The sequence below is a fragment of the Alternaria alternata genome, assembly GCF_001642055.1.
Source record: "Alternaria alternata strain SRC1lrK2f unplaced genomic scaffold CC77scaffold_32, whole genome shotgun sequence".
Lineage (NCBI taxonomy): Eukaryota > Fungi > Ascomycota > Dothideomycetes > Pleosporales > Pleosporaceae > Alternaria > Alternaria alternata.
In genome coordinates, this window is record NW_017306221.1 from 174,747 (window position 1) to 202,531 (window position 27,785).

At 51.4% G+C, this 27,785-nt stretch overlaps 11 protein-coding genes across 11 annotated transcripts; 9 read left to right on the forward strand and 2 right to left on the reverse strand.

The window, feature by feature from the left end:
* Positions 1-2,353: 2,353 nt before the first annotated feature.
* On the forward strand, positions 2,354-3,722 carry CC77DRAFT_1035652 (chitin binding protein; the record flags this gene model as incomplete). The annotated part of the gene is made up of 3 exons (XM_018526949.1): positions 2,354-2,639; positions 2,692-3,116; positions 3,171-3,722. The coding sequence occupies 3 exons, from the start codon at positions 2,354-2,356 to the stop codon at positions 3,720-3,722; spliced, it is 1,263 nt and encodes a 420-aa protein (XP_018379854.1).
* Positions 3,723-4,847: 1,125 nt separating this feature from the next.
* On the forward strand, positions 4,848-5,870 carry CC77DRAFT_948751 (HET-domain-containing protein; the record flags this gene model as incomplete). The annotated part of the gene is made up of 1 exon (XM_018535215.1): positions 4,848-5,870. One exon carries the CDS (start codon positions 4,848-4,850, stop codon positions 5,868-5,870), a length of 1,023 nt encoding a protein of 340 aa, XP_018379855.1.
* Positions 5,637-6,501, forward strand: CC77DRAFT_1025841 (hypothetical protein). The gene has a single exon (XM_018526148.1). It carries the CDS (start codon positions 5,907-5,909, stop codon positions 6,447-6,449), a length of 543 nt encoding a protein of 180 aa, XP_018379856.1. The 5' UTR covers positions 5,637-5,906; the 3' UTR covers positions 6,450-6,501.
* Positions 6,502-6,870: 369 nt separating this feature from the next.
* Positions 6,871-11,689, forward strand: CC77DRAFT_566224 (hypothetical protein). The gene is made up of 3 exons (XM_018532224.1): positions 6,871-7,027; positions 7,106-11,219; positions 11,280-11,689. Exons 2-3 carry the CDS (start codon positions 7,128-7,130, stop codon positions 11,460-11,462), a joined length of 4,275 nt encoding a protein of 1,424 aa, XP_018379857.1. The 5' UTR covers positions 6,871-7,027; positions 7,106-7,127; the 3' UTR covers positions 11,463-11,689.
* Positions 11,690-13,036: 1,347 nt separating this feature from the next.
* On the forward strand, positions 13,037-13,792 carry CC77DRAFT_975329 (hypothetical protein; the record flags this gene model as incomplete). The annotated part of the gene is made up of 3 exons (XM_018535919.1): positions 13,037-13,115; positions 13,178-13,434; positions 13,533-13,792. 3 exons carry the CDS (start codon positions 13,037-13,039, stop codon positions 13,701-13,703), a joined length of 507 nt encoding a protein of 168 aa, XP_018379858.1. The 3' UTR covers positions 13,704-13,792.
* A 1,502-nt stretch (positions 13,793-15,294) lies between these two features.
* Positions 15,295-16,835, forward strand: CC77DRAFT_1099988 (hypothetical protein; the record flags this gene model as incomplete). The annotated part of the gene is made up of 2 exons (XM_018530038.1): positions 15,295-15,487; positions 15,538-16,835. 2 exons carry the CDS (start codon positions 15,295-15,297, stop codon positions 16,833-16,835), a joined length of 1,491 nt encoding a protein of 496 aa, XP_018379859.1.
* A 50-nt stretch (positions 16,836-16,885) lies between these two features.
* On the reverse strand, positions 16,886-18,948 carry CC77DRAFT_1044735 (amidase). The gene is made up of 2 exons (XM_018527368.1): positions 18,439-18,948; positions 16,886-18,385 (listed from the first exon to the last, which is right to left on the reverse strand). Exons 1-2 carry the CDS (start codon positions 18,726-18,728, stop codon positions 17,383-17,385), a joined length of 1,293 nt encoding a protein of 430 aa, XP_018379860.1. The 5' UTR covers positions 18,729-18,948; the 3' UTR covers positions 16,886-17,382.
* An 89-nt stretch (positions 18,949-19,037) lies between these two features.
* Positions 19,038-20,860, forward strand: CC77DRAFT_1025844 (D-hydantoinase). Its single transcript, XM_018526149.1, has one exon. It carries the CDS (start codon positions 19,413-19,415, stop codon positions 20,601-20,603), a length of 1,191 nt encoding a protein of 396 aa, XP_018379861.1. The 5' UTR covers positions 19,038-19,412; the 3' UTR covers positions 20,604-20,860.
* A 286-nt stretch (positions 20,861-21,146) lies between these two features.
* On the forward strand, positions 21,147-23,362 carry CC77DRAFT_1025846 (hypothetical protein). The gene is made up of 3 exons (XM_018526150.1): positions 21,147-21,454; positions 21,513-21,646; positions 21,711-23,362. The coding sequence occupies exons 1-3, from the start codon at positions 21,391-21,393 to the stop codon at positions 23,289-23,291; spliced, it is 1,779 nt and encodes a 592-aa protein (XP_018379862.1). The 5' UTR covers positions 21,147-21,390; the 3' UTR covers positions 23,292-23,362.
* An 894-nt stretch (positions 23,363-24,256) lies between these two features.
* CC77DRAFT_948863 (hypothetical protein) lies at positions 24,257-25,297 on the forward strand (the record flags this gene model as incomplete). Its single annotated transcript, XM_018535223.1, has 2 exons — positions 24,257-24,610; positions 24,869-25,297. 2 exons carry the CDS (start codon positions 24,257-24,259, stop codon positions 25,295-25,297), a joined length of 783 nt encoding a protein of 260 aa, XP_018379863.1.
* Positions 25,298-26,505: 1,208 nt separating this feature from the next.
* CC77DRAFT_1035659 (hypothetical protein) lies at positions 26,506-27,783 on the reverse strand (the record flags this gene model as incomplete). The annotated part of the gene is made up of 3 exons (XM_018526950.1): positions 26,506-27,169; positions 27,224-27,606; positions 27,664-27,783. The coding sequence occupies 3 exons, from the start codon at positions 27,781-27,783 to the stop codon at positions 26,506-26,508; spliced, it is 1,167 nt and encodes a 388-aa protein (XP_018379864.1).
* Positions 27,784-27,785: the final 2 nt, after the last annotated feature.

A 27,785-nucleotide genomic window follows, 5' to 3' on the forward strand; every position in this document is an offset into this window, starting at 1 on the left:
AAACCAGCCGGGAAATTTTACATAAACCGAAAAGATATCTTTTGAGCAAAAGTGTGTTTCTGGATAATAATGCCGCTAGAAACATCTACCGCACGGAACGCTGCTATTCCCAAAGGGTAGCGAGCGAGTATCAGTATACAACCTACCGATTTAGCACCATAACTACTGTCGCGCTGCTGAGCCACAAGCAATGAACTGCCCAAGTGTGTTTCTTGTATCACCAGCTGTTCCAATTCTCGACCTCCAAAGGTAGCTCCAATCGCTCGTCCATCATTACTAATATCCTCGAGATACACGGCATATATGATAGGCTATCCACAGTTAGACTAGTTCAAGTCTCCATAGAATACAACATAATGTATTACCTGGTAGTCTGCCTACTGTACCTTTACAAGTCGTCAGGATCAACCATCTTAGGTATGCTGCGTCTTCGTTCCATCACCAGAATTAGACAACGCATTCCACCTGCTTCATCTCCTTTTATGTCTTTTGCTGTCCAGCCCACCACTAATCTACAACAGCCTAGAGTATCGATCGCAATAACAGTCGCTGCAGTAACTCGGCTGCGAAGATACTATGTCTTTAATGAACTGCATCTTCGACTAATACAGATGTACTCTAACAAGCAGTGTACGAGTTAAATGAACAGCAAGCAGTCAATACGAAATTCGTTTGCAAGGTGACCTTGAAACTACCAACTGCCTCCAAGTCAACGAGGGCAGTAGTAGCATAACGCTAATGATTGATATATAAGTCATCTACCTCAACAATACTATGAGCCGCCGGACCTTTTTATAAAGAGAAAGCTGGAAGATTGTCGAAAGAACACAGCGCCACCCTTCTTTCCCTGTCCCTGCAGTTGACAGGAAGGCTTGATAACCGTGTCCTGGTAGACAAGACCGTTGGGTTCTTGGTACAAACGACGATTAAACATGAAGAAGTACATGCAGGCTCAAGATCCTCGTATACAAAGTTACTTATGTAATCGCTGCTAATATGCATTTCGTAGACTGGAGTTCTCGCAGATGTGAGTACGCGAGGTCCTCTGGTGTCCTTGTTCGTGCCATCTGATCTGGTGCAACGGAAGTCCTGAACCGTAGCGAGAGGAATGATGTTGATCAATAATCCAAGGCGAAAGAAAGAGATGATTTCATTTCCCCAAGATGCGACTACCTCGCGGCACACTCGGCCACTGCGTCTGTGATTGCGCAATGACATTACGACTGCGGAAGTGACGCACCTTGCGCAACATCTGTCCCGACCTTGATGACCGTTTGTACAACACGACAGACTTCGACCCAACGAACCATGGATCCCGGCGCCTGATGCCGCTATGTTTCGTGCTTCCGCGGATCCCGTGAAAAACAATTCGAATGGCATGCTCTAGGTGGTAAACCGTGGGTTCCCATACATCAGTACACTTGAGCCCAACGTTCGGGTCTCGAGACAGCGGCGCCGAAGTCTTTACCGGCTGCAACATGCCAAGAACATATTACACCGCACCTGTCAGCTTTATCGCCGCATCTATGACAGCGCCAATAGTCGAAGCGGTGATAAAGCCGGCCGCGATATCCCATGTATCGTGTAATCCAACGAAGGATATAGCTTCAAGTGCGGAGCCGCATACCTGAGTGCGTTCTGCCAGCTCGCTGGGCTATTTAAAGAGTCTGGAGTAAAAAGGGTCGGAATCTGGACCGGACCCCAAACTTAGGACCACGGATCTTTCTACGCGAATCTCGGGCGCTAATGCAGATCTACACACCCGATTTGGAAACGATCCAGGGGCGTGTCTTGGCTGATGACCGCCACAAAGCCACCGAGCTTAAGAAGATGCTTCTTCGTCACGACGTGAGTTGCTAGCGGAGGTTCTGTTCGGATTTCGACAACAAAAGAACATGAAGATGTCTGAATGCGCGCAAGTATCTTTGGGAACTCTATTAAGAACCTCGCTGCGATGAACTGCTCAAGCGCTTACACCGCAATTCCCAAGGATGCCATACATTGCTAACTCTACGCTAGCCGGCTGCCTCCTGTATCTCAGTCTCAGTGTCAGCCTCGACCAACTCTGACACGCGCGGCGGCTGACCCGGCCATGGCCAAGCACAGTGGGCGTCTCTCTGATTGTTTTCCAATGTCTGGGCATGCGATTAGTCGTCGCCTCTTATATGCCTTAGCACCCATGCCTTTCGTTTCTTCTTCTTGGTCTATCTTTTTCCATTTTGTGCGGTGAAAAGGGCGGTCTGTTCACTCGTTTGCAGTCGTCGTCTTTACCGATATCAGACTTAATTTTGGTCGATCAACCTTTTTTGATCATACACTCGTTTCACACACTCGTTCATACTGAATTATCATAATGCGTTTCTCCGGACTTTGTGCTGCGGGCCTGATCGCACCTCTTGTGGCTGCTCACAGCGACTTCCCTGTCCCGAAGATCGTTGGCTTGGGACGGAGGGATGCTGGAAAACTCAGGGCCAGGAACATTCTGAGTGGACATGCGGCACATGCGCACGTCGCAGGACCCGAGCATCGTTTGACAGCTCGTCAAGGTGGTGCTGATGGTCGATGCGGACCGAGCAATGGCGGTGCTAGCTGTGCTGAGGGATATTGTTGCTCTGTAGCAGGTTACTGTGGTCAAGGAAGTAAGTCGTTCGCGTACAACTGCCTCGAAAGAAAGATGCTGATTTTGTCCAGATGATTATTGCCAGGCACCAGACTGCCAGTTCCAATATGGCCCAGCCTGCGATGCCAATCGGGTTCCAGCTGGAGGAAGCACTCGTAACATTGCTCGTCCTAAGCTTGGCAACCAACCCTATGGTGGAGAGGGTATCTACGACTGCACTCAGCCGAACACGATTGCCATCACGTACGATGATGGTCCTTATGTCTACACTGAAGGTGTATTGGATCAGTTCAAGGCTGCTAATGCAAAGGCGACTTTCTTCATCACTGGAATCAATATTGGCAAGGGCGCGATTGACGATGCGAGCCTGCCATGGTCTGCTACCATCCAGCGTATGATTGCCGAAGGACATCAAGTGGCAAGTCATACTTGGTCGCATCAAGATCTCAGTGCGATCACCAAGGAACAACGCTACGATCAAATGGTTAGGAACGAGGTATGACGGCCCAGCCGAAGCATTCCAAAGCGTGATACTAAGTCGAGATCTTAGATGGCATTTGCCAACATCATGGGTAAATTCCCCACCTACATGCGCCCACCTTACTCCTCTTGCACGGCCGCATCAGGCTGTCAGCAAGATCTCGCGGATCTAGGATACGTTGTCTCGTACTTCGACTTGGACACCGACGACTACAACAACGTCACCCCGGACAAGATCCAAAACGCCAAAGACAGGGTGTTCAACGCTATCAACCCCAGCAACCCCCAAGTCGACGCTTTCCAAGCCATCGCCCATGACATTCACCAGCAGACAGCCCAGAACCTGACTGGCTATATGATTCAAACGATGCAGGCAAAGGGCTACAAGCTAGTCACTCTAGGTGAGTGTCTCGGTGAACCAGAAGCAAACTGGTACCGAAGTGCTGCGACCGGCCGTGTAGCGTCCTCGTCTTCCTTCTCAGCACCTGGATCGACAGCAACATCATCTGGTGCCGGCAGTGCTACATCCAGTGGATCTGCTGCCACTCCCACGGCTGTCTCCACAGATAGCACTTGCGGAGGTACATCTGGCTTAACCTGTCTTGGTAAGAACCGCAAATGATGGTGACAGGAATGCCTCGACTGACACCGACAACAAAGGTTTCGCCCAAGGCGAATGCTGCTCCCAATACGGATACTGCGGTAACACGGACGGCCACTGTGGAACTGGCTGCCAGGCTGGGTTTGGCAAGTGCGGCAACTCTGCCTCTGCTTCTTCAGGTTAGTACTGTCTCTTGGAAACTGTATGTGAGATGATAATCTGACTCCGTACATCCACCGCTTAGGTGCCCCGTCCTCTGGATCTGCCGCTGCATCTACGGGTACTCGCACATCTTCATCTGCATCAGCTCCCACTTCTGCGCCCAGCGGCCTCGTAGTCTCAAGTGACGGATCCTGTGGCGCGGCCAAGGGCTTCACCTGCGCTGGATTCGCGGAGGGAGAGTGTTGTTCGCAGTATGGATGGTGCGGCACCAGTGCTGACCACTGTGGAACGGGATGCAACCCTCTGTTTGGCAAATGCCCCGGCTCTGGTTCGTCTTCTGCCCCCGCGGTGTCGAGTGCGGCACCTGTACTTTCCTCCGCCGCTCCCTCTACTGCGGCGACGAGCTCAACAACACGCCCCACTAGCCTCAGCACATCCACCCGTCCTGTCACTACTTCTACCTCGACCAGCACTCGCGCGGGAACAAGCAGCAGCACACGCACTTCCTCCGCCCCAGCGGCTACGTCATCGGCAGCCAAGCTGAAGGTTAGCACAGATCGTAGGTGTGGCGCGAGCAGCAAGTCGACGTGCAAAGGTTCGGCGTTTGGTAACTGCTGCAGTCGATCCGGAACCTGTGGGTCGAGTTTGTTGTACTGTATGAAGGCGTTGGGATGCCAGTCGGGTTTTGGTGATTGCCCTAGGTAGATGAGTCGGCTTCGACAAAGCATCTTCTGTTTGTACAATAGTTTTTTTTATTATTATTTTTATCCTTCTTGAGAGATGAGCGTTGATTTACAAGGTCACGTCAAGCATGGAGTGGGGTATCTGTGTAACATGACTATTGTTTTAGTGAACGAGGTTTCAATTTTGTGGCTGTGGTTGTGGCTGTGGCTGTGGTGCCAGGCATCACTTGAAAGCCAGCCTTGTGAGCTCAAAGTCAGATATCAATCTTTTGTTCAATCCGTACACACTTTCTATGCCATCATGGGCTTCAAGGTGCAACCCTTCTTCCGCTACGAACCTCTCGATCATTCTCATGACTCTTTCCGTCTTTGCAGGCTCCTCTCTGGCGTCGGGGACACTCCAATACACTGCGAGCTCACCCACGAAACCATTTCCGCTCAGACTGACTGCTACAATGCGCTGTCATACACCTGGGGTAGTGCGACAGAACAGCGCTGGATTCGTTTGAATGGAAAACCATATCATGTTCAGCCCAGCCTTATGCACGCGCTCAATGCCATCCGAAGGAGTGATGAAGCGGTTACAATCTGGATTGATGCTATTTGCATCAACCAAGGAGTGACTTCAGAGCGAAACCATCAAGTTGCCATGATGGGTGATATTTATCGAAACGCGAAATGCGTCCTGGCCTGGCTGGGTCCAGCGGCGGATGATAGTGATGCATACTTCGACTACTTAGAGCGCTTAGGGACCGCCGAGGGAGACGAAAAGAAGAGAATTGAGGAGACAGGGAAACGTGCTGTAGTCTTCCTGAACAAACGACCGTACTGGCGCCGCGCCTGGATCAAGCAAGAACTCATCCTCGCCCAGGACATCACCATTTACTGCGGATCTAGGTCTCACGCGACGGAATCCTTTTTCTGGTTCGCAAGTATATTAACCATAGACGAGGTTTATGGTTACGACGACTACATTTCCAGGATATATTTGCACAGGACTACCAACAGAAACGGGGAACGTGAGACACTGGAACAATTGTTACACAGATATGCCAATTCTGAGTGCTCCAATCGTCTTGATCGGGTCTTTGCGCTGTTGTCGATGGCTTCGGATTGCATGGGGATGGAGAGTAGGCTCGTGGACTACGGCCTTAGTCCGTCAGCGTTGTTCTTTGCGTTGATTGCTCATTTCGAGCCCTCGAACGTTTTGTCATTCGCTACAATCCTACAAGATGTATTAGACGTGCGTCGAGTTGAGCTTCAGGAATACATGTCCTCAGTATCTGGAGACATCACTCGCGAGCTTCCCTCCCCCATGGAATAGCTAGCCATCGACTATATCCACAGAGTACAGAACTACATGGTTTCGATTGCTTCCGGTATTTCGGTTTCGCATGCGGAGTTCATTACTCAGTCCTATAACGCCATTCTCCCATCAGAACTCCCACACAAACACATAGTGTTCCGAATTAAGGGCACCAAGTTTGGCTTGGGATTTATGCCCTCGCTGTTCGGGCTCCACTTTCGAGCCGTTTATAAGAAGGTGGAGCACGCCGAAGCTGGGAAAGGTAATGAAATTTGGGAGACCTACAACCTGCCCTTCACATTCGCGCAGGTCTGGAAATACATGATTCTTCCCGCCGTTGTCCTCGACAAAAGCGGTCCCCATTTGATGGATCCAGATTCGATCGCAATGGTAAAAGGAGGTGTTGTCGGAAATCACGGTCCAGACGCCGTGGAACCCAGTGTTGACATAATCTGTTACACGTTGGCTGAGCTCAGGCGAAGGGGCAAGTTCAAGAACGGAAAACTTTGTTTGGTTGATTGTCGATATGTGGTCAGTACTCTGTACGGGTACTCACTGATGCGGCCGCTTGGGTTTAAGGACCCAAGCGACAGGTAAGTAGAGCATGGAAAACCGCCCTGGAGACTTGCGGTCATGCCTTTATAATAACCTATCCGTGGGGTAAGATTTTGGCATGATGTTCATGTACATGGGTACTTTAGAGTATTGGTTGGCGTTCGAACTTGCAGCGCAACACCGACTCGAGACTCTCTATAACTAGTAACCTTCTTCCGGCACAAATAGTGAGAAATCAGTCCAATCTGACGAGGACACGAGCAGTGCGGAAAGATAGATTGCATGCAAGTCATGGCATCTGAACAGCTCATGTTGTCTTGTTGAGGTGATAGACGTGGCGACATGGCCATGGGTCAAGTCATGATGTGTGGGTGTCAGCGATTCTCCACTGCCAACCGCGCTAGCCTAGCTTGTTCCCGACGCCAACTGATATCATGTCGAGCTGTCGCCCTTCCTCTTGCATCGCCAATTGACATCTGCGCATCACCGCAGCCCGTCGCCCTCATTTCCAGTCTGCTCGTCAGCTCTTCTCTTCGTGATAATTTCTGTTCGCCTACTACAGCTTCGCGCTTTCACCACCTGGGCTTCGGCCACGCACTTGAATTTTGGGTCTGAGTAAAGTACGTCGCCCATGGCGTCACTGTGCCATCGACGGCAGCGGTGAAATCGCGTCTCTCACTTCACTAACGCTGACGCAGATCTGCCCTAGCCTCCCTCATCATGGCGGACCTGCAGGAGCTGTTTGCCCGCCTCAACGGTGGCGCGTCCGGCAACAACCAGCAGCAGCAACAGGGTTATCAACAGCCCTCTGTCTCCTCGCCTCTCTTCTCCCCCCAGCCAGGTGGCCCGCAGCCGCACCACCAGTCTGCCATCATGTCGCCCAACTCATCCATGGCCAACACGCCCGCGCCCGAGCACGTGTCGCAGCAGACGCCGCAACAGCAGTCCACAAACCTTCTCAACCTTCTCCGCTTCAATTCGCAGGGCGGTTCCGGGCAGTCCAGACGCGTCTCGCAGCAGTCGCAGGCGCCTGACCTGAACCTGGCAAGTGTCATGGGTACCAGGACGCCTTCCCAGGGCGCTCCCGCCCCAGCGCAGTCGTCGCCTCAGCAGAACCCGCAGGATCTTCTTCTGCGCCTGCTGAACCACCCCAAGCCAGCCCAGTCTAGCGGCAGCGTGCGCTCATCTCGGGCTGCCTCCGCTGTGCGTTCTCCGCCAGTCGCATCCCACAAGCCTGAGACGGTTGTGGACGACCTCGCGCAGGACCTCGCAGACGCTGAGCAAGAGCGTGTATCTTCCGACCCCGCTGTACATACACCGGGGCTTGCCGATGCAGCTCCCCTCGCTCCCAAATTCACCTACGTCAATCCCTTCGACACGCTCGAAGCTGCCAGTCCCCGCAATCGTACCCCCACCCAGCAAGGCTCCAAGCCTCCTCCCCCGAAGATGGAGATCCTCAAGAAAAACGCACCCGAGCCTTCTTCACCTGCTCCCCACGACGACGCTCCCGCCCAAACACACGAAACTGTGGCTGAGGCCGTGAGCGAATTGGGCGAGCACGTCGGCCAGCAGATCGAGGATGCGCTCGCCGAAGCCGAAGCTGAGGCTGCTCTCCCCATGCCCGAGGAAGTTGCACAAGTCCAGGAGACTATGACTGAGATTGCAACCGAGATCAAGGACGAGTTTGCCGACCCAAGCACAGCCAAGGAGATTGAGGCTAGCATGCCCAAGCCTATTGCAGCTGCTTTGAAGGAGGTCGCCACTGAGATTGCACAAGATAATGTTGCCGAAGACTGGGAGACCGCTGAAGCTGAGGAGAGTCTCGCCAAGGGAGAGGACCAGACGGTAATAGTCTACAGGTTCCCTATGCGCGCCTTTGCCTCGATTCAGGTCAACCAGATGCCGCCCCGCCGTCTCTACTTCGCCAACGAGCTCTTCATGGACATTGCTCGCCTGAAGAAGGACTTCGACCAGATTGACCGCTCCCTTGTTTCTGCTGGTAGAAATTTCATCGTCTACGCGCTCGTCAAGAAGGGTGGTTTCCGTATTATCCGCCAGGAGAACGGTCACTACCGCCAGGTCTTCGAGAATCACCAAGAACGCATCTTCAACATCGCCCTTTGCACTTCGGCAGGCGATTCCCAAGAACCCCTCGAAAGCATCCTTGGAATCGGCGTCAATGGCACCGTCTTCTGGACTTCTCTCGACCCTGCTCGTGAAGATCAGTTTGGCGAGAACCTCGACTCTCAGGGTTTGATGCTTCCCCCATCGCCATCTCAAGATGATAACACATCTGGAGGCCAGCTAAAGACTCGCGCGAAGCCATCTTCGCGCCACCCAGAGTTCTTTGCTGTCGGTAGGGGCAAGTCCATTCACATCGTCTTCCCCAAGGTTGCCGCCGAATATGCTCGTAGTAAGAGCCGCATCTGCCACACCGAGAAGTACCTCAAGGAGCGCTCTCTCAAGATCCTCACTGGCAAGGCTGGCAAAGACTTCACTTTCAGCGAAGACGATACGATCATCGTGTCACTCGACAAAGCTGGCCGCATGCGCTTTTGGGACATCCGCGCTCTCACCGAGCCTGACCTGGGCAACCCTCGTAGCCCGCCCCGCCAGGTCGAGGTCTCCGAGACCCTGCTAGAGTTCCACACTACTACACCCAATGCCAAGTCATGGCCCACTTCGGTGTTCTTCTTTGACAAAGACAAGCCGTATACTAAGGGTATTGCGCTGCGATATGTCATGGTCGGTATGAAGCAGAACCATGCATTCCAGCTCTGGGATCTTGGTCTCAACAAGGCTGTACAAGAGATTCACCTACCCCACGAGAACGAATCGGACGCCATCTGCAGCGTATCGTTCCATCCCCGGACTGGTATCATGGCTGTCGCCCATCCCACTAGAAACTCGATCTTCTTCGTCCATGTCTCTTGCCCGAGGTACAACCTCCCTGCCCTGAGCCAGGCTGCCTACATCTCCCGTTTGGCCAACAAGGGCGACAGGGGCCAGAACCCTTTGCCTCCAGTCAACGCTACTGCTATCATGACTAGCATCACGGAGTATTCTTTCGCTTCCAAGGGGCAGATCAGGAGCCTACACATGCTAAACGAGCCCGCTGGACCTTCTGATGTCGATGACCCTGACAATGCTGCTCTCTTCGAATTGTACGTCATGCATTCCAAGGGTGTCTGTGTCTTGCGCATCCGCCGAAGCGACCTTGGCTGGAAGAAGGAGGGTGAGCCCATGCACCCCAAGGAGGCTGAGGAGGAGGGTGTGATTACCATCTCGCAGCTCAAGCCACCGCAGCCTGTCACAGACGAATCCTCTACTGCTGGCGACAACACTGCACCCAAGTCGGTGTCTGATCGATCTGCTGCTCGAGAGCCTCTGAAGAGGGAGAACAGCAACGTCTCGAAGCCATCCGTCAATCCCGAAGCTGCTATGCGTGCATCTACCCTTGCAAAGGTCGAGAGTAAGCAGGATGCAGCTCGTGCAGCTATCATCAATGGTGGTGAGAAGTCTGAAAAGAAGAAGAAGAAGCGCTCTGCCGCCACTGAGACAGCTTCTCAAGTCTCAGCAGCACCATCCGCCGTGGCTTCTACTACTGCTTCTACCCGTGCGCCCCCGGCCATGCCCCCGTCATATGCGCAAGCTGCTCAGGCAACCCCGCAATCCAAGTCTCCGGCACCACCTGAGGCGCCTGTCGTGCAGGAGAGCGCCAAGTCTAAGCCTATCGACACCACCGAAGCGCCCGAGTGGGCCAAGCAGCTCATCAACAAGCACTTTCAGCAGCCAAACGCTGCACCCGCCTCTGCAGCTTCTGCAGAGTTTGATACCAAGAAGCTTGAGGAAATCGTACAGGCTGAGATCTCCAAGGGCTTCTCTCGTGAGCTAGACGTCATGTACAAGCGCTTTGACGAAGACAAGCGCGTCTTGAACGCAACAAACGCCGCCAACCAGCAGGCTGTTCTACGCATGGTGTCTAGCACGCTCAACGAGAATGTTGAAGGCGTGATTGGGAAGATGGTTGAAGATAACATTAGCAACGTCGTACTCCCTCAGGTATTAGCAAAGACTACTGCCACTCTTGAACAGGGTCTGAGCACCAACCTCAAATCCGTTTTGGCGCAGCAGTTGTCCAAGGAAGTTCCTGATGCAGTCGCTCGTGCCTTCAAGCAACCCCAAGTGTTCCAGTCACTCTCTGACCAGGTCGCCAAGAAGATCAGCGGAAACTTCGAGCCCATGATCGCTGCTTCCGTTGCCACGGTTGTCAACCCGGCCATATCGAACTTGACAAACATCATCGAGCGACAGATTGGCGCGGAGCTCCGACAAGCTCATGCTCAGCGCCGTGAAGACGCCGCCAAGATCGCCGCGCTGACTGAAACCGTGCACACATGCCTAGAGACCATCCAGACCATGGCCGCCACCCAGACCGAACTCCAGTCCCAGGTTGCTAAGCTCCTCGAAGCACGCCAAGTCCCTGCGCCTCAACGTGGAGGAGAAGCTTCATCCGCCGCTGCCACGCGCTCCCCACCCCGTCAGAAGACGGAAGAGGAGCTTGAGATTGAGTCCATTACGCGTCTCATATCCGAAGGCAACTACGAACAAGGTACCATGCAGTGGCTGCAATCCCCCCGCAGCGCCGCACTTTTCGACACTGTCTTTGTCCGCTGCGACCCCGCCTACCTCCGCCAGGTTTCCCCGCTGCTAGCCTTGTCTACTGGTGCAGTGGTGTCTGAGTCGCTGAACCGTAACCTTACCGAGCGCCTTGTCTGGCTTAATGCTGTCTTCCAGAGTGTTAATCCTAATGTAAGTCTACTGCCCCCCAATCGTCATGTTGTTGCTCCAGATACTGATGAACTTTTACAGGACGCCGAGATCCGTGATATTATTCCCAAGATCATGGATGTTGTCATTCAGCGTCTTACTGCTGCTTATATTCAGCTCAACGAGAGTACGCCAGGTAGCCCGCTTTTGAGGGCTATCTCTCAGCTCGTCAACAAGTGCAATGAGATGACCAGGGCTGCTGCTCCTTTCAGCCCCCGTGGTTGAAAGATTGAGATGACCTGGCTAGCTGGCCATACCTTTTCCGGATAGCGACGATGGTTGGTCATGAGCTGAGAATGCCTTGATTCTGACCTCGTTGCTTTGACGACTGATGGACAGGTCTTAATTGCACTTACTTGGAGTGTCATGGTCACGGTCTATGAGATGGAGGACACTACCTGCCGTCACAAGGCCTGTGTCCTTGCAAAATTCCCTTATACTTTCCCTTCATTTGCCTTTTGTTTTACTGCTTTTTTTTTCGATGTACACATAGATTCTTTCCCTTCCTGATACCCACTCTTTACCTTTCGGCGAAGAACTCTGAGAAGTTTTGTCAGAACGGTCTAGTGATGCTGGAATGCTCATTCTGATTGTTCGTCAAAAGTTCGTACGATGAAGCGCTGGGTTTGCGGGTGAGGTGGTTGGGAGATGAATGAGCATGCGAGAGACGTCATTTTCTCATGACCTATTTCCAGACTCTAGGGAGTAAAGCGACAGTGTGTACGATATTATTGCGATGGAGGATATAGTTGAAGAGTTAATGGAGTAATGGAGTGATATATACTTGGTACTGAACTGTTTTACTGCGCCGTCCCCTGCCTGTTCTTGGTATCCAAGCAGCAATACCCCGCGGTTGCCCATGTTCTTACCCAGTGTATAAACGATGCAATCATTTCAAATGCCGATGCAGCTTTGTAGTTCTCTGTACGCGAGCGACTATGCGTTCCCAGCCAGGGTGAAAGTAATTACAGGATTGCAAGGCCATATTACCGAGTTGACAGGAAAAAACCGACACCTGCGCTAGACTCTACCCAAGCAGGTGTCGGCTTTTTTCTGTCAAACCAGTGATGTGATGGCAATGATGGCGATGAGACATCCCCGCGATCACGGGAACCAGGGTCGTCGCATAAAACGTCGCAGATTCGCTACCCGCATCCACTTTGCGAATCCGAAACGTGGTCTGGCAACCACTCAGGATCTCGAGTTGCTGTTCCGCATAAAGTTTAGGCCAATTTAACAGTCGTGTCGCGGCTGGGAGCTGGTGGTTCCGTTGATTGCGCATTGTGCGGCGAGCAAAGTGTCAAAGAGAGGATTTCTTTGCATGGCTTTATTTGGGCGAACAGATGGTGGCATTGCTACTTACGTTGTACTGAGGCGTTATAATTGAAAATAGATGGATGCCTGGCATGGTTTGATGAGTGTTGTGCCTTCTTTACTTCGAGTTTGATTGTGTTTCTTCCCTTTTTTTCCCACCTTGGACTTCTTCCCTTTCGTGTCCTCAGTTCCTTCCTTCTTTTCTTCCTTGGCTCCTGGGTTCCATTTCTTGACGCTCATTTTTTGACCATTATTTCACGAATATACGCCAAAGAGACCTGGTTGTCGCAATTATTTTCCCCTTTCGAGACGAAACGCTACGAGGACGAAGGGATATACAGAGCGCAACTGTGATTGCTAGACAACATTGGACCACGCTTTCTCCATATCGCACACCTCGCTCCCATCATCGGACGCCAGGGAGAAAAGTCAGATAAGCAGAAAGAGTATATTGGGAAAGACAAGAACCGTACAACACAGCAAAAATGGCAATCAACTGGGTCCTCCCCGTGCGCGCTGTGCAATTCGTCCTATCCGTCGTCGTCCTCGGATTGATGGCATATGGTACGTCCTTTCCCCTTTTTCTTTTCCCGCCACCTTACATCCATCTGACTTCCCTCTCTCAGTATCATCATGGTGGTCAACACACTGGCGCCAATCCTCCCCCAGTGAAATAAACTACCTCATCTTCGCGCCCTCCTGGTCTCTCCTCTCCCTCGTCCCCTTACTCCTCCTCCAACTCGTACCAAAGTTCGAGAGTTTAAGGGACAAAGCGAGTGTGAAGTGGGCGCTACTTGGACTGGAAGGTTTGACAATGTTGTTTTGGTTTAGTGGGTTCGTCGCGTTGGCTGTGTTTTTGAGTGGGAGGATATGCTTTGGCATGGTAAGTTTGTTCATTCTTATACACATTTTCTTTCTTTTTGTCTTTTTTTTTCGGTACGTACCGAATGCATGGACCGTTCACTGACGTGGGATACTCAGGTATGTGACGTAGCCCGCGCAAGTACAGCTATCAGTGCACTTTCGTGGCTGGCATGGGCTGTTACTTTCGTCTTTGGCGCTATCAGCGTTGTCAAGGGGAGGAATGGTAGTATGAGCTTTGGAAACAAGGCGCCAAAGAATAAAGAGGTAGATATGCACCAGGGTGTATAGAGAGAGGGGGCATGTCGGAGGCGTTTGTCATGACGGTATATATCGATTGAGGGCTTAGTACGACAGTATATGAATAGCGATCATCAGGTATGATTGCGGCGCGCGGTGTTAGATATCCTGCTTTGGTTTGAGCAATGGTTTAGTCATAATGCAACTTCTTCTTCTTTTGAACGCTAAGACGTGTACAGCAGCCCGTAGGCTTTGTGATATGCCGCGACCAGTCGTTTGGAAAGATAACCTGGGTACTCTGGGATAAGAACTACCGAAGATAAAAAAAAACTTGGGTTGTGCTGTTGGCGATTGTTTCTGCAGATGCTCGTTTCAATTACAGCAGGTTCAGCGATATGATCGAATCAGCTTTTACTAGTAAATGGTACAGTCAAGCCTATCTCTTGCTGGTTTTCCGATCGCCCCTGTTCGTCCAGAGACAACCAAGAACAGACATCTTACCGATAACGGCAGGCAGAACATCGGCATTCAAGATGTTGTGTCTCGGCAGCTGTGAGATAGCCTCTGGTTGCCTTTCCAGGGTTCAGGCAAATGTCATTAACCGTCCATTTGTCAAAACCCGTATGTCATGCCTTGATTATAAGGATCTAGGATGTCGACTTCCGATCTCGCATGGTCAATCGCAAATTCTAGGCCTGTTTCGAAACGCTTGGCTACGTTGCAGTGCTGCCGAGGAAGAGATTTTGGAGGTGCCTTATAAGATGCGTTGTATGCCTGATGAAGCTGTTCTGAAACACAACAGAGACGTGAAATGCCTGGAACGGCAGACTTCGGCCGCGATGTTCGACATGATTGCGCCAATACCTTTCGTATCTATTGAGCAAGAGAGAAGCCAGCGGTACAAACTTTCTCTCGTCGAGAATTCCTTCGTGGTAGTTCAGGCTTGTGCCCGTGAAGAATGATGCATTCTTGGGTCCAATAGTTCGTTGACACTGCTACATTCGTCCTAGCGCGGACGCTAGCGTCTAACATACTTGCGGCGGATCTGCTCCAGGATCTTGACACCTGCAACACCACGCCACTGATGCTCGTCACAGAACATGTGCATTTCCATCTCGGCTGACACCATCTGACAGCATTCTACTCGCATTTCTCGGTTCTCGGCAACGCGTTTTCTACGACGATGCCAGTATGAGCGTACTCTGTCTCCCGGAGACCCGCATAGAAACAAATCGGCCAGACGCTATCCGACTGAATATAGCAACCATGGCAAGGGAAGCAATTTCAATGGCATGACCAGAACGGCAATGTTGCCGTTCTCGACTTGTTGGCGGGGTGCTTGGCGGGGTGCTGTCGTTCCCAAACCTTCCGCGAATCTGGATGCAGGGGCTTTTCGAAGCTACGCTCGAGCGCACGCCTGATACGTGTGCGATGCGTGTCAGCACTCATGGCTGGATCTTCCTCTTATGGCCTGCGAAACAAGTACATCTTCTCTCGCTGCTTTGCCATCCAAACATTCTTTCTTCCCACTTCTCCAGCTTCACGCGCGCGTTAAACATTGATCGCATCCACAGGCGATTCCTTGAAACATCAATCCAGAGAAGATCTACCTACACGAGTCACTTCACCAGAGGTTGCGATCATGCCGAAGACTGCTGTCTTCACCACTATTACGCCGTTGCCGGCTGGCATCACAAGGAAGAGTGTGCTTGATATGTACCGCGATCATCTCGCCATGATCGACCTGAACCCACTGGTCGTGGAACGGTTCAAATGCAGGCCACCAAGCTATGCGCCAACAGACGAGTACTGGGCTATGTGGTATACCATCAAGGGTGAGTATTGTGCATTCACAACCCCTGAGTGCAGTGCTAACATCATCTAGACAAGGTCTCATATCTACCGGGCGGCCTAGCTACAGGTTCTGTATCATACCACGCTTGTTTCACCGACACAGCCGAGGGTCTTAACACACACGTGTACGCGCCACTCGGTCTAGATATCCAAGGGAAGTGGACTGTAGGAGGAAGATTACCTGGCGAGCCAAAGCCTCCAGCTGAGCCTGGACTCAAGACACCAAGACACGGACTGTACATTCGGGAAGACGTTAAGATGACTTGCTCAGCACTTCTAATGAGCTTTGTCAAGAGGACGTTCAAGGACTCACACGGAAAGCTTGTTGATAAGCTAGTGGAGAAGGCGCATATCCTGGAGTCAAACTTTGCGAATGAGAGACTACAAGCACTCCGGAATGTTGCTCCCGGTGAACGAATGGGTCATGGAGACATCTTCATCGCACCACCACCAGACTACGACTACCAGCCTTCTCCAACATACCTCCAGGTTCCCTCGCCTCGCTTCGTATCCCATACAAGAAGTCAAAGCGACCCAGTGCTATCTCCTGGCTTCTCTTCTTCCTCGACACTCAACGATCCCAATGACAGCCCCTTCAACAAGAAAGATCGGCCAACATCATTCACGTTTGTACGTGAAGAGAAGGAGGTCTCGTCCTCCGCTCCCGAGGCAACCTCTTTTCTGCTGCCAGCGACAACATACGACGGCGGGTTCTCGCAACGACGTGAGCGATCAGCATCATTGTATCCTGGCAGTTCGTCGGACCAACACTTCGAGCGCATGAACTCCGAGCGAATGATATCTCTACTACCGCTTAGTCCAACAACTCCGGCACCACCACAAGATTGGAACGCCCCAGAGCACGCACCCAGGATCTCTTATACACCCGAAGAGCGACCTATCTCATTCACTTTCCCCTTTGACCCGAAGCACCCCTTTGATCGCAAATCGACATCGGAGACGTCGCAATCGGACCAACAAAACCTTCTCGACGACATCGACGACGCAATTGACGAATTCATGTATACATTACCTGCGGCTACATATAGTCCGCTGCCCGCAACCACATACTCGCCCCAACCAACCCCTGAGCCGATACTATCCAGCGCAACATATACCCCAGAACCGACGCTATCCAGCGCTACCTACAACCCAGAGGCCACCCTGACCAGCGCGACCTACAAGCCAGAGCCGATACTTTCGAGCGCGGTCTACGACCCAAGACATGCGCGAAAGGACTCCGCCATGCCGTCTCAAGACTACGCCGACGAACGACCTCCGGTGCCTTTGAAGGACGACAAGTACAGGAAAGGTAGCCTGAGGGGATAGATGGAGGGAAAGCTCGGCTTATGCCTCTTGATGAATCTTCTGTACAATGTTTACCTCTGCTTCGATTGTTCTCTCATTTGCCGAAAAAAGAGCGTGTTTGGTGTTGGAGAGTTTTTTCTTTTTTGGAATCTCATATATATACCCGCATGTATCAGGCTTACAGGATAGGCTGGATGGAGTTAACCCTTGTATAAACTCTTTTTGTATATCACAACCATGACAGCGGAAAACGCGATTTACCAAACTTTGTCTCTTCTGTAACCTCGACCCAGTGTGACGAGTGTTCGTAACAAGAAAAATCTCTGGCGATGATCTGTGCGTTGTCTGCTTCTCAGCCCTGTTTCATGTATTGGTCTTTGAAGTAGTATGACGAATTATGCCCTCAAGAAGACCCAGATCTGCCTTATCGGTTGATACCCAGTAGTGGAAGAATCAATCCAGGCCCTCTCTCTCTCATCACAGGCACCACCAGCAGTGTCCCCAGCAGCTCCTTCATATTCCAACTTCACGAGCATATCAGCATAATTCTCCTACCCATCTGAGTGATCTAAACTCCAACGTCCCCACTCTTAATCATGTCATCATACTCCAGCGCCGCATCAAGCAAAACCTGCGCCCCCAGTGCGCAATGCTCTGGACTCGTATATTCTTCTGGGTTATGACTTATTCCCTCTCGACTCGGTACGAAGATCATACTCGTTGGACAGACCCTACTCGTCCATGCGCTGTCATGTCCCGCCCTGCTCTTCATCTCCATGACCTGCTCTTGACCAACTTGCCCCACTGCTGCCTTCCTCACCGCCTCGATACAGTCCGAATGAAACTTTGACTCTGGTAAGCCCCACGTGCGTTCCACAAGGTACTTGGTCCCATTATCTTCTTCCGCAACGACCTGATCAAAAGCCCGTAAGATTTTGTCGGAGAGTTGGGTAACGAGGGCATCAGTATCGCATCTAACATCTATCACGAACCCCACCCCAGCGGGTATAGTCGCTTGAGAACTCGTATCACTGCTGATAACACCCACAGTAGCAACGCCCAGTCGGCTGTCGAGTGCAGTGTCACGTACAGCTGTTATAAGCCGTGAAGCTGTGACCAAGGCATCTGCCCTACCTGGCATGGGCGTCGTACCCGAATGGCCTTCTCGCCCTGTCACTCTAATGGCATACCATTTCATACCCTGTACGCTCGTCACGACACCTACACTCTTCCCTTCCTTCTCTAGAATAGGGCCCTGCTCGATGTGAAGTTCGAAATGAGCGGACAGTCTATTCTCGCGGTAATCGCAAGGAATGGGGCCCAAGTATCCCGTGTCGCGTAAAGCTGTTTCCATGGATATACCGCTAGTATCGTGGAGGGCATGGCAGGCTTCCAGATCCGTGCTGCTATGTGTGCTCCAGACACCTGAAGCCATCATTGCACCAGGGAAACGTGCGCCTTCTTCGTTTGTCCAGTTTATCAGCGCAAAGGGACAATGGGTTTGGATGTTGTTCTCGTCCAGTGTGCGGAGGACTTCTAGGGCGGACTGAACGCCTAGTATGCCATCATATCTACCTTGAAATCAGTTCAATCTGGGTTGGAAGAGAGAAAAGGATGAGTTTACCGTCCACCTGCAGGTTGGGTATCCATGTGACTACCCATGCCGATTGGCGCTTTGTCTTTAGCGGTACCTGGGCGTATGGCGAAGATGTTTCCCATTTGGTCGATTTTGACCTCGCATCCCAAACTCTTGCATTCACTGACCAACCAGTCTCGCGCAGCTTTGTCCGACGAGGTTAAAGTCAGGCGGCACATGCCTGTTGATGGAGCTGCGAGGGCGCCATATGCCATGCATGTTTCTTGCAATGTGCTGTTCAGCCTGTCGCTGTTTATTTTCGGGTTTCTGACAGTCATATTGGCCTGTTCAAAAGTAATGGTATGTTGTAGGCTGGTGTTGCGGGTTGCCCGTAGTGGCGTGAAGTCATCAGGTACGGTTGTTCCGACGCGTCGGCTTCTAGAAACGCGTCTCCATCACGTATGACTAACGAGTATTACTTTACAGAATACCGTACCCTTCTTAAGCGCATTTGTACCGCGGATAGGCGTCAGAGTTGATAAGAGACGGGTGAAGACGATGGGAGGAAGGTGGGGCAGCGCGAAAGAGGGGTCGAGATACGCACCTCACAAATTTGGACTAGCCTTCCTTCTACAAGCACGATAACCGCTGAAATGTATCCTCTAGTATCAGCAAAAGACTTGAGAGTCTGTTTACCCAGATTAGACCATCTGAAATAAGGCTACAAAGAGGTAGCCATGGAGTACGACCTCATCATCGTCAATGGGATCGTGGTTTCCGAAATCGAAGTTCAAGAGTGGGATATTGCTATCAAAGATGAGAAGATATCGAAAGTGGTTCCAAGAGGAGGCCTGAAAGATGCAAAAGCGACGAGGACGATAGATGCTGAAGGCGGCTTTGTTATGCCAGGAGGTGTAGACGCTCATGTTCATCTGCAGGAACCTCCGTTGTTTGGCAATGGCTCAACGGCAGACAACTACGAGACGGGTAGTCGATCAGCAGTATGCGGTGGTACCACCACAATGGTAACGTTTGCGCCACAGAAGAAGACTGAGGATACTCTTCTTGATACCCTGGCGGCTACCCATGAACGAGCAAAGGATAACTGCTACATTGATTATTCCTTCCATATCATTGTGGGAAACCCCTCAGAAAGGGCACTGTCGGAGTTTAAGACTCTTCGTGAAGAAGGCATTTCTTCACTCAAGATCTACATGACCTACGAGGCCCTGCAGCTGCACGATGGTCAGATCCTAGACATCCTCCTCGAGGCGCGAAAACAAGGCATAACAACAATGATCCACGCCGAAAACGGTCAAGTAATCGACTGGATGACTGCCCAGCTGGAGAAGAAGAAGTTATTCGCACCGAAATACCACGGCTCCTCCCACCCTCCCATGGCGGAAACAGAAGCCACCTACCGTGCCATCAGCTTATCAGAATTCATGGACACACCCATCCTCATTGTCCACGTCTCCACGCCCGCAGCAGCCGCCCACATCAAAGCAGCACAAGACCGCGGCCTACCCATCTACGCAGAAACGTGCCCACAATACCTCTTCCTCACGAAGCAAGACCTCGACCAACCCGGTTTCGAAGGCGCAAAGTGCGTCTGCTCGCCCCCACCACGGGAGAGCGAGGCAGACTGCGACGTAATCTGGGAAGGACTTGCAAACGGCACCTTTACGATCCTTTCCTCGGACCACTGTCCCTTCCGCTACGATGATGCTCAAACGGGTAAGAAATCCAGCATCAGCGCTGAACACCCGCTCGGCCACTTCAAGTACATACCCAACGGCTGTCCAGGCATCGAAACAAGACTCTCCCTTGCCCTCAGCGCGAACCGCCTCAAACTTACCAAATTCGTCGAGGTTACTTCTGCCAATCCTGCCAAGCTGTACGGCTTGTATCCGAAGAAAGGCGCGTTGGTGGAGGGACAGTCCGATGCCGATGTTAATATCTGGTATCCAGAGGGTAAGATGGAGGAGTTTGAGCTGACGAATAGCATGTTGCACCATGATGTTGATTATACGCCTTTTGAGGGGAGGAGGCTGAGGCAGTGGCCCAGGTGGACGATCTTGAGAGGAAAGGTGGTTTGGGATAGGGACAACGGGGGTTTGTTGGGCCAGAAGGGGTATGGGAGGTTCACGAAGAGGGATGCGAGCAGTCTTGCCAAACCTACAAAGGAGGGCGAGTGGGTGTTGCCGCTGTAGGTGTGTATAAGATGTTGCGCACACCATGGAGGGGAAATTCCTCGTTTGGGTATTGTTTGATGCTTGTGGCGTGATTCAGCGTGTCTAACGTACCGTAGTACGGAGAGGTACAGTACAGCGGTACGTGATACCTAAGCCGTACGTAGGAGAGCTCCTATCAGTCTATATTAATAAGTATAGTCTGTACATAGTCTAAGCGGCTGTACTACAGTTGTAGTTTGTACTTGGAGCTTTTTTCCAGTGCTGCTGTACTTACAACAATAATACTTAACCTATACGTACTTTACGATAGCTTCAATCGTACCGGTATACGGTACGTGGACACGCTGGCGTGTCTGCTCCATGCCTTGAGCCATGCTGAGACGAGTGCCAACCGAAAGTTGGACGATATGACTACTCCGCGTCAAGAGTCGGACGCTGGACATGGCGGACGAGAAACGTCTCTTGGTAGAGGCTGGTGTTGTAGCCAAAAAGCGATGGTTAGGCTTGACGCGCAGGTGCCGCGGCTCAATCCTTATCTTATCAGTTCACCCGCGAAGGTCGCGTCCCACCCCATTCTTGCTTCCTTCGCGACAGCACCTCCGATGCGGCCATCTCCATTGAGTCAAATGAGGTCATGCATGACTAATAGTATATGGTTGTACTCTTATCAATGGAGCGGCTGTCCTTTGCCGTCTCCTATGTGGACGGAAACCCAATAAAGCTTATTGCGCGCCAACAGGGCCATGCCTGAGCTTGAGGAAGCTTGTCATATGCCAGAACTAGGCTCCGCCGTCGTATAGAGAACATGGCGACTCTTGAGCCACCAGTAGAGTATGTAGATGTACTCGTGGTAGGTGGAGGACCGGTGGGTACGTGTAGCCCCAGCATCCATCGTGTACACACCGTCATACTAACAACTACTCACAGGCCTCATAACCGCCTACCAACTTGCACGTAACCTCCCCCAACCTACCCACCGCATCAAAATCATCGAGCAATACCCAAAATCCTCCCAAGACAACTATGGTCGCGCCATCACCCTCTTCCCCCGCAGTTCCGAGGCAAGTTGTAACTGTGCGAAATGCATATGAGACATACACTGACTTTATATCTCCACATCTGTAGATGCTTGACCAGCTTGGTCTTGCTGATTCACTTGCGCAACAGTGTTTTGCGTGCCGCGAGACAGTCAACTACGACAAACATGGCAACGAGGTCGAAGGAAGAGGCTGGGCGTTCATGCAGAACATGAAGGACACAAAGTGGGACTTTGCACTGGTGCTACGGCAGAAATACCAGGAAGAGGTGTTTAGGAAAGCGTTGGCGAGGGAGGGCGTCCAACTCGATGCGCCGTATACATTAGTGGGTATTGAGGTGATACAAGGGGTTGAGATGGGCGGCCACAGGGTGCTGGCTACCATCGAACATGGCTCGACCAAGGCCAAGAGCGTGGTCAAGTGTCGATATCTGGTCGGCGCAGACGGCGGTCGATCATTTGTACGACGAGCTATGAACATCCCCTTTGACGGCTCCTCGAGCGTAGACAAATGGGTTCGCGTTGACGGCGTCATCGAAACCGACCTCCCCAAGCCCCGAACCTACTGCGCCATCGAATCCCCTACCCACGGAAACGTCCTCTGGGCCGCGCTAGACCGAGGCGCAACGCGCATCGGCTTCGCATTCACAGCCGAGCGCCAGAAAGCGTATAAAGTCTTCGACGAAGCTGCCGCCGTGCAAGAAGCTATTGCATCTGTTAAGCCATTCAACCTTTCATTTAAACAAGTAGACTGGTGGACTATCTACGTTGTCGGGCAGCGCATCGCCCGTTCCTTCTTCGTACACGACTCTATCTTCCTCGCCGGTGACGCATGCCATACGCACAGTTCGGGCGCAGCGCAAGGCATGAATACAGGCATGCACGACGCTGTAAACCTAGGCTGGAAACTCTCCCTCGTTCTCCGGGGTCTCGCTAAACCGGACCTCTTGCATTCGTACGAAGCGGAACGGCTGCCCAATGTACAGCGGTTGATCAATTATGACAAGGATATCTCGCGCCTCATGACGATGCAGTTGCCAGAGGGTTGGACGGGCGATCCAAACGCGGATCCGAATGAGATACTGGGCGTAGTCATGGCGGAAGCGGCGACGTTCAGTAGTGGTTTGGGCATTTACTATGAACCGGATTCTTACTTGAACCTTACGCAGAGTTCGGGTGTGTCGTCGGTGCAGCCTGGTCAGCGCGCACCAGATGTTAGGCTGCAGAAACCTGCGACGTTCGAATTTACGCGACTACAGACCGAGACACCGAATACGGCGACGTTCTATGTTGTGCTTTTCGCTGGGGACGTGGCACGCACGAAAATTGCTTTGGGGTCGTTTACGGCAGCGATCGAGAAGCTCCCTTGGCTCAGTGATTCAGACGCTCCGCTATCATGTCTTTCCATTATCGCAGGACCGGGTGGGTCGTCGGCGTATGAGACATTGGGGGGTATGCCGTTTGGTCGTATATTTTACGATGAAGATCGCAGTGCGCATTTGAGGTATGGTGTTGCGACTGAGAAGGGGGCTGTGGTAGTGCTGAGACCTGATGGGTGGGTGGGTACGGTTGTGGGATTGGATGAGAGTGCGGGGGAGAAGTTGGAGAGATATTTCCGGCAATTTTTGATTGCTGCTGCGGGGAGCAACAAGGCTGGGGCGAAGTTGTAAGGATGCTGTGAACTGTTCGCAAGCGCTGTTCAACGACCGCTGCAAGTGATAATACTACACAAACAACAGGATTTAGATTTCAAAGCTCACTCTCGTCTGAGCAAACCAACCATGTCGGAGGCGTTTTCGAATGCACTGTTTGGTCCTATCACGGCCTCCAAAGCTACTATCATGCAAGCCTCGAGGCTTGCATGTGCGCCTCATCCTTGGCAGCTGAGCCAAGGATCATGCACTCTCGAGGAGCCTGAACCTCCGCTTCGTTGTCCCTCTACTCCTTTTTTTTTCTCTCGTTCTTTTTTCATTTGGCGGCCATGGAACATACGGAATCTTTTCACGGCCCATACGAGGCACCTGATGAACACACAGTGATCACTCGTGGATACGACATACCTGACGAGGTCGTCAAACTCGTCCGTGGATACGTCTTCTTCCGCAAAGACAACGGCCCCTACAAGCCCCCCGACCTCAGATACGAATTTGAGCAAGTGGCAGTTCACTCGTTCAAGAGCCCACACGACTTTGGTTCGTTCCTACATGGAACATCTCGTTCTCCACCGTTCATACATGATGGAGTGCTTGCTTATCCAGAGTCTGATTCCATTAATTTCCTCCATCTGCCTTTGAACGACGGCTTGAATGATCAGCATGTGCAAGGGCTGCTACGAACGTTAACAAAAAACTTCTCATTATTGCTTCGCGAGCAGAATGAAACTTCCACTACCGGTCGTATCCTTTGTTCGCCTGAGAGAGATCAAATACTGCTCGAGACTCCCAGAGATTCTGTTCCGTACCTATACCTGTCCCTGTCAGGGACAGGGAGCTGGGATTCTTGCAGGTTGTGGAGTGGAATATTCGCCCATTGTCTGCGGAGCGCGAGTCGGGGTGTCCTTGGGGGCTTTAATCCATTTGACACTCACGTCGTACTTGAATCAGAAAAAGCCCCCGTGGTCGAACGCTTTGCCAGCATGACTTACTTGGTTGTATTGGAATATATCGTTGTTATTGAGAAAGAGGCGAAGGACTTTATGGATGAGATTCAAATAGTAGAAGAATCTTTGCAAATCGAAGAGCGTCCAAGTCTAAGCGCCCTACTCCGCCAAATCAACACAATCAGCCGAAAGATCAGGGCATCTACCCTAGAAGAACAGTGCAAGTTCGGCGTTGAAGCTGCGAACTGGATACATGGAATTCTGATGCGATCACACAGCAACCTTTTCGATCCTGATACTGACTTGCTAGGATCGGCCAGAAGAATGCAACAGTATCATCCAGATCGTTTGAAAGAAAGTATCGCAGAGGTACGTCAGCATATCGCCGATGTTGCTGCGGAAGAGAAGCAGGCTAGAGATGAGCTGCGCCAACAGCGAGAAGACATGCGCCAAAAACTGAAAGATGAGTTGCGTGAAGAACGAGAGCGGAAGCGTCAAAGTGAAGAGGATGAGCGTCAAGAACGAAAGGAGAATCGATACAAGTTAGAAGATGCTAGGCAGCAGCGAGAAGACGATCTTCGTGAAGAACGAGAGAAGGAGTATCAAAAACAAGAAGATGAGCGTCAAAAGCGCGAAAAGGATCGGCAGATACGAGCAGATGCCCAACAAGAGAAAGACGACCTTCGAGCGGCAAGAGAAGAACAGCTCCTCGCACAGAGCATTCGAATCGCAGAGGAAACACAAAGAGACAGTCGTACCATGCGAGGCATAGCGTGGGTGACAATTGCGTTCCTTCCCGCAACCTTCGTAACCTCATTCTTTGGCATGAACTTCTTCAATGGTATTCCTGGAGATATTCCTTTCGATCAAGCGAGCCGCAGCGTCTGGTTGTTTTTCGTAGTAGCAGTGCCAATCAGTGGCATTGTTCTGCTCACGTTCTATTATTGGGATAAACAAGAGAAGAAGAAAGATGACCTGAGATTGAGGGTGGAGGAAGAAGCGGCTACAACAAACCAAGATGAATCGAAAACAGTAACACCTGTCGAAAATGGTATGGAGATGTCAGATCTATCATAGAAGCAACGGTTTTGCGTAAAGTTTCAGTACCAAGCAAAACTCAGAGAAAAGGGTAAAACATCAGCTGTCTTGATGTCCATCCAAGCTGACATATTACTCTGATGTCAACTTGTCGTTCTGACAATGCCGCGAAGAGTCGAATTCGAAGACGCAATCCGGTTTCAATACAAAGGGAATTAGTCTTGCCAAACAAGATCGATGTTATAAATGCTGCGTTCTGGTGTATGTCGAACAGATCCTAGTGTATCGTACCGTGGAGTGGGTAATGAACTTCATACAGACGTACATCCGGAGAGTCTATGCTGCATATGTAGGCTAGTCTGTGAGAATGTGGATATCGGGATGATGCGTATGGGATAGAGAAGAGACAGCAAAGCAAGGTCCATGTCGCATGTAATGGTAGCAGTTTCAAAAATACTGCGAGAGATTGTAACCCACCTGGGCAGCTTCGGTTGCTTATGATCCTTGCCCATGCAGTAAAAAGACATGAAACAAATAACAATGGCCAGTTTTCTACCGAATTCGTACTAGCATGTACAGTTAAAATTATGTTTTATGCTGAAAAGTCATAGCTCTCCTCCATACGCACCGCAGAAATTCCCCAAACAGGCCACTAGGCACACGCTGTGGAGTATGATCTACCGAGCCGAAGTGGGCCGACCCACTTCACCTCAACTCTCTACACTGGTGTAGTACTGCGATTCATTATCTACCGCGGCCAACATTTCCGGATAGTAGTAGTGCGGCAAGTGGGCGAGAACACGCCGGTGCGCGGGTGTCGGATGGCTTGCTGTCGCCACTTTCTTGGCCCCTTGGCTTCTACACCGCGGAGCAGTTCTGATCTACATTTCGCGAGTGGTTACTGAGTGTTGCGTCTCGTATCGAGAGTGGTCGCTTGCCAAGAAGTGTTTTGTAGGATGCGCAAATGGTGGGAGCGTCGCGTTCAGTTGCTGTGTGTGCGCAATCGCGAAGCAATACCCTAGTAATCCGATGACATGCAATTGATGGGCTAGTCATGACTTATAGAATCTTTATAATTTTTGTGCCGAAGAGAAGCTCTCAAACAAGAAGCATCCAAAGTACAAGAATTAAGAGCGTCTCACAAATGCTACCACTTATCTCAAGAACCATGGTGCTATTCCATCCATTAAAAGTAAAGTAATATTGGGTATTCCGTATTTCGTAGATCATGAAAACTCGCATTCTAATCAAAGCCACCTCCGCGTATCCATCAACGTCCCCTCTTTGGGATGATACGGCGGCAAGGCTTGTATCTCCGACGGATGCGGACTCCCCCGGTCGACACTATACTCGCTCTGCACCATGATACCCCCCAACGGCGACCCTACAACGGGCGACGGCCCAGCCGCCAGCGGTTGGATATCCTCATTCGACTTGAACGACCGATCCAGCGATCCGTCCGACGAACTTCGTGTTGGAATACCATTCCCAGTCTCTACAATACCTTCCTTCGCTCCCTTGGTGACGCCCATCTCATACTCGTCTAGCCGGACAAAGTCTTCCTTGTCGGCTCGACTCGTCCTAAAGGTGCTCAGTTGAGAGCGATCGGTTTTCGGTAGCCACATGCGGGATTTGATGTTGCTGCCATTGCTGCCATTGCTTTGCTTGGACTTTTTGCTGCTGTTTCCAGAGTTCTCTTCGTAGTAGTAGTTGTTCTTCTTCTGCTTCGGCCAGATGCGTTCGCGGATCGAGCGTTCCAGTTGGCGGATAGCGGGTAGGCAAGCGATGATGGCACCGACTTGAGCTTCAACCGCAGACCAGTATCCGATTGGTAGGTAGTCCCAGGTGACATTGGTCGTTTGGGCAAACTGGATCATGAATTTTAGTCGGACGATGCTGACAATGGTTACACTAAGTATTTGTTAGCACACGCTCAGGGTGAAGTACGGAGGGAATTGAACATACAAGCCTCCGCCGAGGAACATGAGCATGATGCCGAATTTACGACGGCGGCTCATTTTGAGCTGGCTGAGTTCCCGCATGGGTATAGTAATGACGACCAGATCGAGGATGATGTTGACTGCGGCCGATGCCCAGGCGTCGGCGTTGAGGTTAATGCATTTTCCGTGGTGCTCGCCGTCCCAGTGTTCCCAGGCGATGCGGATTGGGAGACATTGCAGCGCGGTCGCTGTGCCGAAAGCGATAATGTACATGATACAAACGACTATTGTGACATAGATGACGCGTCGAATACCCTGTTGGGGAAATATGCGGAGGTAGAAGAGGAGGATAGCTATCTTCGTCAATGCCACCGACACCAGGTATAGCAGTTCAGTGTAGTAAAAGATCTAAATCGCACTTTCGTCAGCTCCAAATCTCAGCATTTGGATACTGCAATAACATACCTCGAGGATCTTTGTAATGTTTTCAAAAGACACATACCACATATCCTGTCCCAAACCGATTTGGTTCAGAATGTATGCGCATACGGAAAGTGGGACGACGAGTATGATAGCGACAGTCATCA

Coding starts and splice junctions, on each gene's coding strand:
- CC77DRAFT_1025841 (XM_018526148.1), top strand. CDS start 5,907: ATGGTTTCGATTGCTTCCGGTATTTCGGTTTCGCATGCGGAGTTCATT.
- CC77DRAFT_566224 (XM_018532224.1), top strand. CDS start 7,128: ATGGCGGACCTGCAGGAGCTGTTTGCCCGCCTCAACGGTGGCGCGTCC. Junction 11,220..11,279: donor TCCAGAGTGTTAATCCTAAT/GTAAGTCTACTG, acceptor GAACTTTTACAG/GACGCCGAGATCCGTGATAT.
- CC77DRAFT_1044735 (XM_018527368.1), bottom strand. CDS start 18,728: ATGACTGTCAGAAACCCGAAAATAAACAGCGACAGGCTGAACAGCACA. Junction 18,386..18,438: donor ACCCAACCTGCAGGTGGACG/GTAAACTCATCC, acceptor ATTTCAAGGTAG/ATATGATGGCATACTAGGCG.
- CC77DRAFT_1025844 (XM_018526149.1), top strand. CDS start 19,413: ATGGTAACGTTTGCGCCACAGAAGAAGACTGAGGATACTCTTCTTGAT.
- CC77DRAFT_1025846 (XM_018526150.1), top strand. CDS start 21,391: ATGGCGACTCTTGAGCCACCAGTAGAGTATGTAGATGTACTCGTGGTA. Junction 21,455..21,512: donor GGTAGGTGGAGGACCGGTGG/GTACGTGTAGCC, acceptor AACTACTCACAG/GCCTCATAACCGCCTACCAA. Junction 21,647..21,710: donor TCTTCCCCCGCAGTTCCGAG/GCAAGTTGTAAC, acceptor CCACATCTGTAG/ATGCTTGACCAGCTTGGTCT.